We start from the raw sequence: 12,923 nt of genomic DNA, 5'->3' as shown, positions 1-12,923 counted from the left end.
TAACTGTGTGCTGTGTCCTTTTTCACAGTATGCTGTGTGACTGCTTTCCACTGTAAGCACACTGCTTTGTATGGCTCTGCTATGCAGAGCTATACAAAGTAGTGTGCAGGAGCTGACAGGGGAGAGATCGGTGTTCTTTATACACAGGTCTCTTCCCCCGTCGGAGATACTCGGTGATCACCAGGTGCCAGTGAGTAATCACCAGCCAAGACCCGAATGGTGAATGGCCCCCTATTCGGAACTGCAAAATTTATATAACTGTGATCTTGCGCACCTCTGCCACTGTGTAGCAGTATTTCTGCTATAGTGTGGTGCGGAACTGGTTAACCTGATAATCCTATCATTAACACATTTCCTGTAATAAGGTGATAACTATACTGACCAGCATTGTCATTCTAGGACAGCGAGTGGGGAGGATGTTAGGACTACTTAACAATGTGCTATGACTACAGAACACCTCCCTCATTTCTCCATAACAGGGAATGGTGTATTTTAGCCCACAGAGAAAGCAGGCATTGAGTCTGATAAAGGTCCTGAGGCAGAGAATGCAGAAAGTTATCAGCTCACAAGATTTCTAGCTGGATGAGCAACTATTGTTTTTGCATTTTTCAAACTGATATAACAAAACACATTTAAAAGTATATTTAATAGACCAAAAGAGAGCAAAAGAGAAATTTCATGTTAGGGCTTACATACACTTTAATTACCTAGAAGTTTCTATAGCAGCAGCAGCCCATTGCAATGTCCTGCTAGCCTGTTTCTTCTTTTCACGGTCTCTGCATGTTCTGTAGAATCTCATAGATTTTATAGGGCAGTCTCCTATGTCAGGAGAAATCCACATCTGTGTGTGGCAGGGGCGGACTGACCATTTGGAAATTTGGGCACTGCCCGAGGGCCTGGGGTCAGTAGGGGGCCTCATGAGATGCCCCTGGTACCTTTTTTCATAGGCTTTTTTGAGTTTGGGCAAGGACACAGGGGCCCCATGATCCCCTATTGCCCGGGGGCCCCATGAGTTGTCAGTCTGCCCCTGGTCTGTGGGGTTCTACTGTACATGTGTGGACAGCAAGAAGATGCTCCAGGCCATCAACATGTACATACTGTGGTGGGTTACAAATGCAAGAAAAGTAAATATGTAGGTAGGGGTTGGGGGAGAAGGGTGTTAAAGCCATAGGTTGGAGAAAAAAAATTATAAGTATACTTTTGTGGAAGCATACTTACCCTTTAAGTTTATACATTTACCCATTTTGGGTACAATTGTTTGATGAAGCTCTTGCTTCTAAAATTAGCAGTTTGTTTACTTGATATGCCTCTCATAAATTCAAATAAAGACATATCAAACAAAAGGTTCCAAAGCTATAAAAAGTCCTAGTCAACATTTTGACATGTTGCTGGTGTGTAGAAGTTAACCTTTGAAACATTAAAGAGAAACTCCACTTTTCTTGAGAAAAAAACTATCCCCTCTGGGTGATCAATGCACATTGCTAAGATTTTAACAAACGTTGTTGCAGGTTCCTCCCTGAAGATAATAGCTGTTTGTTTGATGATTCTGTATGGTTGGGTCTGGTTCATTATAATCAGCAGGTGCACCCTCAGTGTTCTGATGAGTACAGTTGCAGTGTCTGAATCCCTTTCAAAATAATTACACCTTATGGAGTATCTCACCAAAATGAAATTTCTGTTGAAGAAGATGCCTAAATTCTAACGTATATTTGTTCAGTGAGCAAATCATGCAAGCAGGAAATTTCATTTTCGGAGGTGTTCTATACATCCCCAGGTTGCCACATTGCAATGGATTTTACAAAAAAATTACAGTGCTGCAGATTGAAATGGAATGTAAATTTGTAATTACTGTACATTAAATTATATTATCGCTTGTAAAGCTTGCCTAGCTATTTAAAATGCTACATTATTTTTTATTTGCTATATTTTTTCACTCAAAAGTGGAATTACCCTTTAAGGTAAGCTGCTAAGCTCTCTGAAATAAGTTTTGGGGAGAAACTGCCTGCCACCAACAACACACAGGAAAAACATATACACTGGGAAGATTGGGGTCAGTACGTGAAAACCTGAAAGCACCTTTTTCTTTTCAACCCACAGCACCTTTTTCTTTTCATTATTAAGATGTTCAAGAAGAAAAATGATAGGCCACAAGGAAAATAGATGTGTAATCTTGTGCCTTAAATAGTTAAGGCTTTGCAGAACTTGCATTTCTTGAAGGCTTAGAAAAGGTACGCTATATATGAAGGTTGGGAAAGGTAAAGATTTTCCTGATAACTAAGCAAACATTCCTAAAAATGTCAGCTTTTTACTGGTTTAGTGACAAATACTAGATAAAATGTTATATTACTTGCCTTTATCCTGATCAATTATCTGGGTATGATATATCTAAAATGATCCTGGAAGCATTATATTGTTTGGATCCATTTGTCTTCACTGTAAATGGTTATCTTATAACAGCTACTCGCTGCACGTTGGTGATAAAGTACTTGATTACTATGGGGTGTATCATTTGTAACAACATTATTTCCTGCTTCTGTGAATTATCCAACATAGATCAGGAGAGAAACTAGTGAAAGCCACCCTTCAATCTAACATATTACAGTATGAAAGAGATTTCAGTTAAAACAGAGCCCACACAATATCATCTTGCCCGGATTTCTATGTGTACATCTTCAAATATATCTAAATGGAAAATATACAATTTATTTTTGTAAATTTTGCTTATATTGTTCCTTTTATTGTCGTTAGCAAGTCCAATTCTCACCTGATAAACCCATAAAGGTTGTTTGTACCCCCACCTCTTCTTGCTACCAGGTGTCCACTATTGGTAACTTTGTTAGACTATGCTTTTTGCATTTCAATATACTTGTTTGGCATTACTAGCACAATAGGTTCTATGTGTCTTGCTATATTTAAATAGGCTCTGCTTAGCTGTGGGGTTTAACTCCATGCTGTCAAGCTTAGTTCCTCATGATACAGTGATGTTTGTACTTTGTTTGTACAACTGTGTATAATATATTTTTTGTGTGGTTTTATACCAACTTTTTATGTTGAAAATTACTCTTTCATTTTATATTTCAATATTGTTATTGAAAAACTGTAGAAAGTGTATACAGAAAAATAGGAAACATAGCCCACCTACATGGTGAGTTGTGTAAAATAAACAGATTCATAGAGTATATAGGCATATAAGAATACAGCAACCAATGATTTTGTAAACAAGAGAACACAACCCCAGTAAGGTAGAACATATTTCATCAGTCAGTAAACCTGGGCAGTTTCAGATAGTCATCTGACAAAATAAGGAGACCGAAAAAATTTAACAAAAAAATCAAAGAAGAGAGTAAAGAATACAACAGAGAAAAAAAAAACAAACGAGATGAAAGAAATTATCATTTATCATAATCCTATTAAGTTTCTGTTTGACCAAGTCTAGCGGAATGGATGCCTGTCTCCAACATCTAGCTATAGTAATTCATGCTGCCAACAGACGATAAAGGATTAATTTAACTGATTTCTTGGGAATATCAGTGGGCAACAAATGAAATAAGGCTACTTCCGGTGATTTATGAATATTAAATCCCATTACCAAATAAATGAAGTTAAAAATCCGGATCCAAAATCTATGAACTACCAGACACTCCCACCATATATGGAGCATAGTACCCTCTTGTCCGCAATGTCGAAAGCAATTAGGGGACACAGATGGGAACATTTTAGCAAGATGTGTAGGAACTAGGTACCAGCAAAGAAGCGTTTTATAATTGGATTCGATAAAAGTAGTATTAATTGAGATTTTAGATAGAGCATTGGCCGTAGTCCGCCAAGTGTCCAAATCTGAAGAAATGTTCAAACCCATTTCCCACTGAGTCATATAAGATAGCTTAGTAAGTGGATCGACAAGGAAAGCATAAATAGTGGACAATCAACCTTTCATCATCCCAATAGTCCCACAGGAGATCTCTAGGTGTGACTGTACAGGGTTCTACAAGTAATTTGAGTTTATATGCTTTCATTTTATAGACTGATACTGCTTTGGGGCCTTGTGTAAGTGTTATAATTACAGAATGCAGCAGGATTGGGTAGTAAGGTGGTACTTTCTCCATGTTTCTCTCCTCGTTGAGCACCAAGTGTGGGTCTCATAAGAGGACTACTCCCAGGGTGGGTTCATCTGGGCTACGCTAGGCACCTTGGACGGGGTCAGTCACCTTGCACATGGGGTATCTTTACTGTGCTGTGCTCATCAATGATCAACATATGAACCATCAATGACCCATCAACATACAAGGCTGGATCAGGCAGTGATAAGACTGAAGCCGCTTTCAGGGTTAACCTTAAGGCAGGCATCCAACTTAGAGATGTCAGTACACTGTGTACACTGAACAATAAACTGTACTCCAGTTAATTCTCTTGTCCCTGTGTCAATGCACACCTTCACTGTAACTTGTTGCAATTAGGAGGGACATGCTGAGCCTCTGCCCACTCCACCTGTCTAGCATATCTCTGTTACCTTACTCCCAGTAACAGAACAGGATCCCGCCCTGCACCTAGCTGGGATCTTGTCCGTGCACTTTATTAATTATTCCTCTTCCACACCTAGTGAGTATTCCTAGTGCCTCTGTGGTACTGATCTGCTCCCATTGCTATGGGAGATGGACTCCTCAGGGAGAGTGCCAACAGCGATCCCCTCACTGCTAGATGTCCATCCCACCTGCCCCAGGTACACGCAATATGCCAGGCTGTTTGTTCTAGCTTCCATTACCCCTGGTCACCACTTGCTTATACTCCACTCTGTGTTAAGCTTTTGAAAAACTGTCTTTATACCCCAATGTGCTTTACTCATGCCAGTTGTAGACTGTGTGGTGTGCCTGTTACTTTCATACACCCCTTCGAATAACTTCAGACCAGGCACTAAAATGTTTCAATGCTTTACTTAAAAAACTTCAACATTACAATCAATGAAAGGCAACAGTCTGTCCTTAACCTAGACCCTACCTTAGGCTTGGCTGCCCCAGCATACCTGCGCAAGTGAAGTCCATGACTATGGATCTCAGCAGTCCCCCTACATTTTGACACAGGCTCCAACTCTATGACCGGTGACTGCAGATGGGGCTCCAAGCCCTGAGACCTTCCAATCCCTCTGACCTCTGGGATCCTCACCCCTGTCCCTTTTATATACCACAGGATCAGAGGGCCAGACCCAAAAAGCCCACCAACAATTAACTACCTCCCAACCGGGGCAGCAAACTGGCTAAAACTAACCATAAGCAACCTGCCTACATGGACCCATTACCTTTCTTTCAGCTTCTCTTTTGCTTGTGCTTTTATGGATGTGTCCTATAAAGTATATTAAATGAGGTGTACCAAGATCCCTCTTCAATATTACTTTCCTAAAACAGGAAAAAGTGCTGTTTCATCCTAAAAAATAAGTTTGATAAAGCAACTGGCAAAAAATGAAATCCTACCTTGTGTGTGCTTAAAGTGTATGTAAACATTAACAGTAAACTTCTCTTATTTGGCCTTTTTTTGGCCTTAAACATAGCAAAAACTTCCAGAAATTCAACGAGTATGTACTCTTAGTTCAATTCTGTGGACCACAGAAAAAGCTCTTTTCTATGTTGGAGGTAGATGAGGAGAGGGAGAGGTGTTTTGTAGTCCTAACCCACTTCCTGTTCAAGGGTGACAACAGTGCTCTTCCTGTAAGGTAAGTGAGTGTTATCACTCTAGGACAAGAAGCATGTTATTGATATGATAAATGAATGAAATCATTGGAAAAAGAGTCTAAAAAGGAAAACTTATGCAGCCAATACATCTAGTGACTGGTAATCTGCAGTATATTACCTTTTTGATCTTCGGTTTACAGTGCCATGAAAACGTATTCATACACTTTGAACTTTTCCACATTTTGTCATGTTATGCCCTGTATTTGGCTCCATCCATTTTCCCATCAACTTTGACCAGCTTCCCTGTACCTCTGAAGAAAAGCATCTCCACAATGCTGCCATCACCATGTTTTACGGTGGGGATGGTGTGTTCAGGGTGATGTGCAGTGTTAGTTTTCTGCCACACATAGCATTTTGTTTAAGGCCAAAAAGTTTTTCTTTGTCTCATCTGATTAGAGCACCTTCTTCCACATGTTTGCTGTGTCCCCCACATGGCTTCTCGCATACTGCAAATGGAACTTCTTATGGCTTTCTTTCAATAATAGCTTTTTTCTTGCCACTTCCATAAAGACCACATTTGTGGAGTGCACGACTAATAGTTGTCCTGTGGACAGATTCTCCCACCTGAGCTGTGGATCTCTGAAGCTCCTCCAGAGTTTCCATGGGCCTCTTGGCTGCTTCTCTTATTAATGCTGTCCTTTCCCCCCTGTCAGTTTAAGTAGACGTCCATGTCTTGGTAGGTTTGCAGTTGTACCATACTCTTTCCATTTTCAGATAATGGATTGAACAGTGTTCCATGAGATGTTCAAAGTTTGGGATATTTTTGTATAACCTAACCATGTTTTAAACTTCTCCACAACTTTATTCGTGACCTGTCTGGTGTGTTCCTTGGTCTTCATGATGCTGTTTGTTCACTAATGTTCTCTAACAAACCTCTGAGGACTTCACAGGAACAGCTGTATTTATACTGGGATTAAATTACACACAGGTGGGCTTTATTTACTAATTAGGTGACTTCTGAAGGCAATTGGTTCCGCTAGATTTTAGTTAGGGGTATCAGAGAAAAGGGGGCTGAATACAAATGCATACCACACTTTTCAAATATTTATTTATAAAAAAAAATTGGAAACCATTTATAATTTTTCTTTCCACTTCACAATTATGTGCCACTTTGTGTTGGTCTATCACATAAAATCCCAATAAAATACATTTACATTTTTGGTTGTAACATGACAAAATGTGGAAAATTTCAAGAGGTATGAATACGTTTTCATGGCACTGTAGCTACATTTTACAGAATAAAATTCTGTAATAGATATCTTCTTTTCTTGAACTCATTTTTAACCTGGTTAATTCTAGGAGCCAGCCATCTAAAAGGTGGGAACACTGTTTTAGAAGTCTTAAAAGCTGGATCCAGGAAACAATTGACCAATAAGTTTGTCTCCTGTAGTGTGTAAATTATAAATGAAGATATACAAAAAATTACAGAGTGCAATGTATTCTATCAAGTTTACATCTAAATATTGGAAATGCTATTGTAGTGATAAGTTTGGATTTTTCAAAAACATTAAAAAAATGTTTACGAGCCTTTCTAATATTGAGCTGCTGGATGGAATACATTAATAAATGATGGAATACATTAATAAATACATGAAATAGGAATGCTGGAAATTTGATGTAGAATAATTAAAATAAAATTCTACTAAAGAAATATGGAGATTGCCAATGTCCATCTAAAAATACTATTTCCTTGGCTAAAGAGCAGTGCCTAATACCAAGCATGAGCTGCAAAAGCAAATAATTTGAGATGTATCAAAAGGAGAAACAAGGGAAACAAGTCAAGTATTTGCTTCCATATTCAACACCTGCATTCATACCTGAGTAGAGTATATTCCTTGTGATTTTAAAGTGTTTTTTTTCCAGGCATTTTCAAGCTTATTACAGGCTATTGTACATCAAGCTTCAGGAGTTGTTATTATGGACTAGAGAAAGGGAAGAGAGCAATTCAATAGGAGCATAATTCTTCAGGCATAAACGCATGCACAAAAATGCACATATTGTGCATTTACAGGCATTCTCATTAAAATCTATGAGATCCAAAGCTCCTGAATATGTTCAAAAAAAGCTCATGTCCTTTTTTGTGCATAGTGCATTGAGCGACTGAGTGTACAAGTGTGAACAGAGACAATTAGAAAGAATGAGAATCTGCTTAGTAAGGTGTACTAAAGAGTTGAGCTGAAAAACACTCAAGTGTGAATGGGTGGCTAAAAGTATACATGCTGAAATTACAATTTGTGGTAGAGCATCATAAGCAGGACATTGCAATTTGTAGAGGGATTAATGGCAGACAACTAAATAAATTAACCTCCCTAGCGGTCTGATTATGTCCATATTTCTGTGCTGAAAGTGGTAAATTTTTTTGCATGGAAATATGTTGTTTTTTTATTGTAGGCATGTAATGTTTAGGAATAACTCACTGAAATCTGTCTGAACAAGAGTCTAGTAAACATCCCGGGTAGGATAAAACTTGAAACATGAAATCATAAATTATAATTTAATAAATAATCATTAAAAAAAATATAATAATACCTTTAATTCAATAATATAATCAAACCAAAAACACTAAAATTTGAAATATAGCGCCAAGTTCGCACATCGCTGAGCTCAGTCGCAGAATCGTTTTCAGTGTCTAATGATGAATTTCCCCACAAATCATCACTCAATTCTGTAAGTGGTTCTGATTTACTATCGATGTTCTCTAGCTGGTCTAAACAGCTTTTGACCTAAAGGGATGCTTTTTGGACACCATGGACTTTTCTAAGTTTCCAGGCAGAAATAACGGTAAAAATGCAGGCAGGGCACAGGACAAAGCAGTAGGGACAAAATGTATGTGAAATGCTTTGAAACAGTAATGTTTTACTATCTGATTTTAGTTTATTAGAAAATGTCAGTTTTTAAAATTTTCAAATTTCCCGCCATCTCCGGCTCCCGTACGTCCCGAAACACGGAATACGGATGCCGGTATTGGCCGGAGGACGCTGCAGGGGACACATCACGGGAGCGCAGGACAAGGTAAGTGCTGCAGGGAATCCCTGAGCAACGCTGCATGGTATTCCCGAGTGTAGCTCGGGGTTACCACTTTTGGTACTGAAACTTTACCCCGGGCTACACTTGGGAATACCGCCAGGGAGGTTACAGGGAAGGGAATCTCCAAATGAAAATTTACTAAAATTGCTCGTGTTATGAATGTGGAAAAAGAAGACCTTTAAGTGATATACAGTACATAGCTAATATGCTTAAAATAAACTCATTATTCCAAAGATAATACAGAAAACTTTTGTTTTTTTCAACCAACACAGGTATTGATGGAAGGTTGAACTTAATGGAGATGTGTCTTTTTACAAAACCCAGCTTACTTTGTAACTAATTATTTTACTTTTGTAACTTTATGCAGTTCAGTTTTGGGCAACAATTCACAAAAAGAACATTGTGGAACTGGAGAAAGTACAGAGAAGGGCAACCAAACTGATAAGAGGCATGGAGGAGCTCAGCTATGAGGAAAGATTAGAGGAACTGAATTTATTCTCTCTTGAGAAGAGCAGATTAAGGGGGGATATGATCAACATGTATAAATACATCAGTGGTTCATATAGTGAACTCGGTGTAGAGCTATTCACTCTGAGGTCATCACAGAGAACAAGGGGGCACTCTTTACATCTGGAGGAAAAGAAATGTAATCTCCAAACACAGAAAGGTTTCTTCACAGTGAGAGCTGTGAAAATGTGGAATGGACTCCCTCAAGAGTTGATTCCGGCCAGCTCAGTGGATTGCTTTACAAAAGGCATGGATTCTTTATTGGATACACAGAATATAACTGGATACTAACCTTTATAGGTAAAGTTGATCCAGGGAATATCCAAATGCTTCTCGGGGGATCAGGAAGGCATTTTTTCTCTTGCAAGAGCAAATTGGATCATGCTTTTCTGGGTTTTTTGCCTACATCTGTATCAACTATGGGTATAGGATTATTATTATTATTATACAGGATTTATATAGCGCCAACGGTTTGCTCAGCACTTTACAATATAATGGGAGACAATACAGCAACAATACAGTTCAATACAAGAGGGATAGGTGGGCCCTGAACCTCGGAGCTAACAATCTAGGAGGGACTTTTTTTTTTCCCCTAATGGTGAAACTGGATGGACTTCTTTCAGCCAGACTAACTATGTAACTGTTAAAACAATATTCTGGTATTGTATCTTGCACATAGAAAAACTGTGTTTCAATTTATCTGAACACTGCACATTAACTTTTAGGAGAGCTAGATACACAGGTCTGTAAAGAATCCAAAAAGATAGGAATGGTAGATTAGGTGAATTATGTATGTAGTCTATTTTAATATGTTCATAGATACAGTATCTATCAGGTATAGTAATATTTTTTTCTTCTCAGTTCTATAGATGCTTCATTGCCCTACTTCACTGCAGCAGTGCTCCTCAGACCTCAAGTTATAAAGGCTCCTCCAAAACCACCAAAATCTGCTTGGCAACACGTAAACTCCCTGAAAACCCGACCTGCAATGCTGCTTCCTCAAAATTTCCTACCTCAGTAGAAGACAAAAACTCCAATGCTGATGCAGAGCCAGTCACCTATTGCCAACAGGAGACAAAAACATTGCATCTCCAACAAAAACCAACTGTTACATTGGTGGCTCATTATACACCATAATTGTTTTTTCAATTTGAAAGCTGGCAGAACACTGAAGCATAGAAAAAGACTCTTGCAGCATGGTTTCCCATCAGGAAAACCTAATATGTCATAAAAGATTGTTTACTATGTGTACACATGCAAATCCTTGCCTGGGTCCCCATGCTCAGTGTTTTTTGTTTTCAAAGGCTAATGAACTTGCGAGGATTATTTCATCTGCAAAGCTATTAAAATGTGTTCACTATGAATAGCAGATTCAGAATAAAACGAATGTGTTAATTGCTTGGGTGTGCCTATTCTGAGTTGTCCAGATGGATACACCAAAGCATATGCCAATGTGTCTGTATCATCCTTAAGCATTGCTGATGTTTCTGAGCTCCAGACCAGGAGGAGAGAAAAGAGACTGTAGTGTCAAATCCTTAGGTCTAATGATAAAAGTTATACAGTTATAATCAGGTACAGGGGTTCTCATTTTACTTTCATTCACCTTACACTGATTTGAAATACAGTGATAACTCGGTTTACAATTTATTGTGTTCTCCGGGACGTTTCGTATTGCGAAAAAGTTTTAAACCGAAACGTGGTTTCCCATAGGAATGCACTGAAAAACACCTCCACACTCAACGCCATGTGCTACCCACAGACTACCCACAGACTCCAGCATGCACTGCGGCGGCACTAGAAACCTCCCAGGTGCAATGTATTCTGGGGAAACTTGCTTCGTATTGCGAAAAAATTTGTTAACCGAGGCATTATTTTCAATGGATTTTCATTCGTAAACCGAAAATTACGTTAACCGAGGCGTTCGTAAACTGAGGTACCACTGTAACACCATACTAAAGATGCATGCAGGGAAACATGGTGACTGGGGTGGAATAAAGCTTTGTGCACTACCATTATAGCAGTTCTCATCATTCACTTTTGTAGGTTGTAAATAGTGTAATGCTGCGCAGTTCCAACCATTTTTAGTGGGGAAAAAATGTTTAAATGACACAGAATTTGTGCTGCACAAGTTGAAAATTGTGCAGCTTAAAAATTCTAATTTTCCAATATAAAGGACACATGTATATCTCTAGTTCTTAAAACTATAAATGTAGGTGCTGGCCCTTTAAATGAAAGTGATAGTACTTAAACCATGTATTACCTTAGACCAATTTTGAAAAGAATAAAACAAATCACCAAATCAAAACCAATAAATCTGGCATATACATATAACCCATGTGATTTAACATATACATATAATCAATATAAAGTCTGATGTATTCGTGATAATTCCCAATCGCCATATTCTTGAAAGTATAACTGCATGACAAAAAACTTTAGAGGCCAAAGTGTTCCACCACATGTAGATGAATTTCTCACCAGATCCCTGTGGCCAATAGAGCAGCCTGCAAGCTTTAGGTATTACAATCCAGGATGTGGGACTGTAGGATCCAGTCTATCCATAGATGCCACTATGCAATTCTCATTCACCAAGAAAGGCAAATCAAGAGCCCAGAGAGAAAACGCATAGTGCCATGAGCTTCCTGAAGAAACGTGGAGTATGGAATGCATTGAGGCTGAGCCACTGACATCACTTCAGAGCCAATCCCCAATGTCACTTCCAGCTTCCGTGGAATGCACGGCAGCTTTATGGATACAAGCAGCGGTGCAAGTAGGAAATCCTGTCAATTGAAGTGATTCTAAAGGCTTATTTTTTTTAAAGAAAACAATACCAAACATGACTATACTTATCTACTATACTACAGCGCTGAGCGAACTATTGGCGCTTTATAAATACTGTATAATAATAATAATAATAATCTGCTGTGTACAGTGTTTTTGCACAGAGCAGACTGGATTCTCCTCTTCTTGGTTCCCCCCGCAGGCTCTCCTTGCCCCTCCCCACTGTTGGGAGCCCCCACAGCAAGCAGCTTGCTATGGGGGGACACACTGCTCTGTGTGCCTTTTCACACACTGAGCCACGGCTCAGCCCTGCCCCCTCTCTCCTCTCATTGGCTCACCGGCTGTGATTGACAGCAGTAGGAGCCAATGGCTTCTACTGCTGTCTGAGGGAGTCCTGGGATAGCCGAGACTCCAGTGCACAAGAGAAGGCATAGGTGAATATTAGGGGGGACTGGTTGAGCTGCTTAACAGAGAAGGTTTTTTACCTTCATGTATTCTCATGCATTCATGCAAAACCTTGAGCCTTTAGAACCACTTTAAGCTGTCTGTGTTGGTGCACTGATCTGGCACCGTTTTAAGTGAGTGCAATATTTTACTTCTTATACATCGTGGTTTAAAATGTACAGCACTATGAGTTTTCTCTCTGGGCTCTTAATTTGTTGGTGAATGAGAATTGCATAGTGGCATCTATGGGTGGACTGAATCCAGCTGTCCCACATCCTGGAATGTGATACCTAACACTTGCAGGCTGCTCTGTTGGCCATAGGGATTTGGTGAGTGTGAAATTCATCTACACGTTGTGGAACATTTTGGCCTTTGAAGATTTTTTTTCACTCACTTATACCTTCAAGAACACGGTGATTGGGAATTACCGCAAATATGATG

General features: G+C 39.2%; 1 protein-coding gene across 1 annotated transcript in view; it reads left to right on the top strand.

The window, feature by feature from the left end:
- Positions 1-11,486, top strand: part of LOC149467031 (vertebrate ancient opsin-like) — a 197,084-nt gene extending 185,598 nt beyond the window's left edge. The window contains exon 4 of the mRNA XM_089672387.1: positions 10,119-11,486. Within this exon, the coding sequence (XP_089528513.1) occupies positions 10,119-10,394 (276 nt within the window). The 3' untranslated portion in view covers positions 10,395-11,486. The remainder of the gene's footprint in view (positions 1-10,118) is intronic.
- Positions 11,487-12,923: the final 1,437 nt, after the last annotated feature.

Source organism: Staurois parvus, unplaced genomic scaffold (assembly GCF_062004578.1).
Source record: "Staurois parvus isolate SC_StPar_1 unplaced genomic scaffold, SC_StPar_1.0 ptg000126l, whole genome shotgun sequence".
Taxonomy (NCBI): Eukaryota; Metazoa; Chordata; class Amphibia; order Anura; family Ranidae; genus Staurois; species Staurois parvus.
Note: the sequence above shows the minus strand (reverse complement) of the source record. Positions and strands in the feature narration are given on the sequence as shown.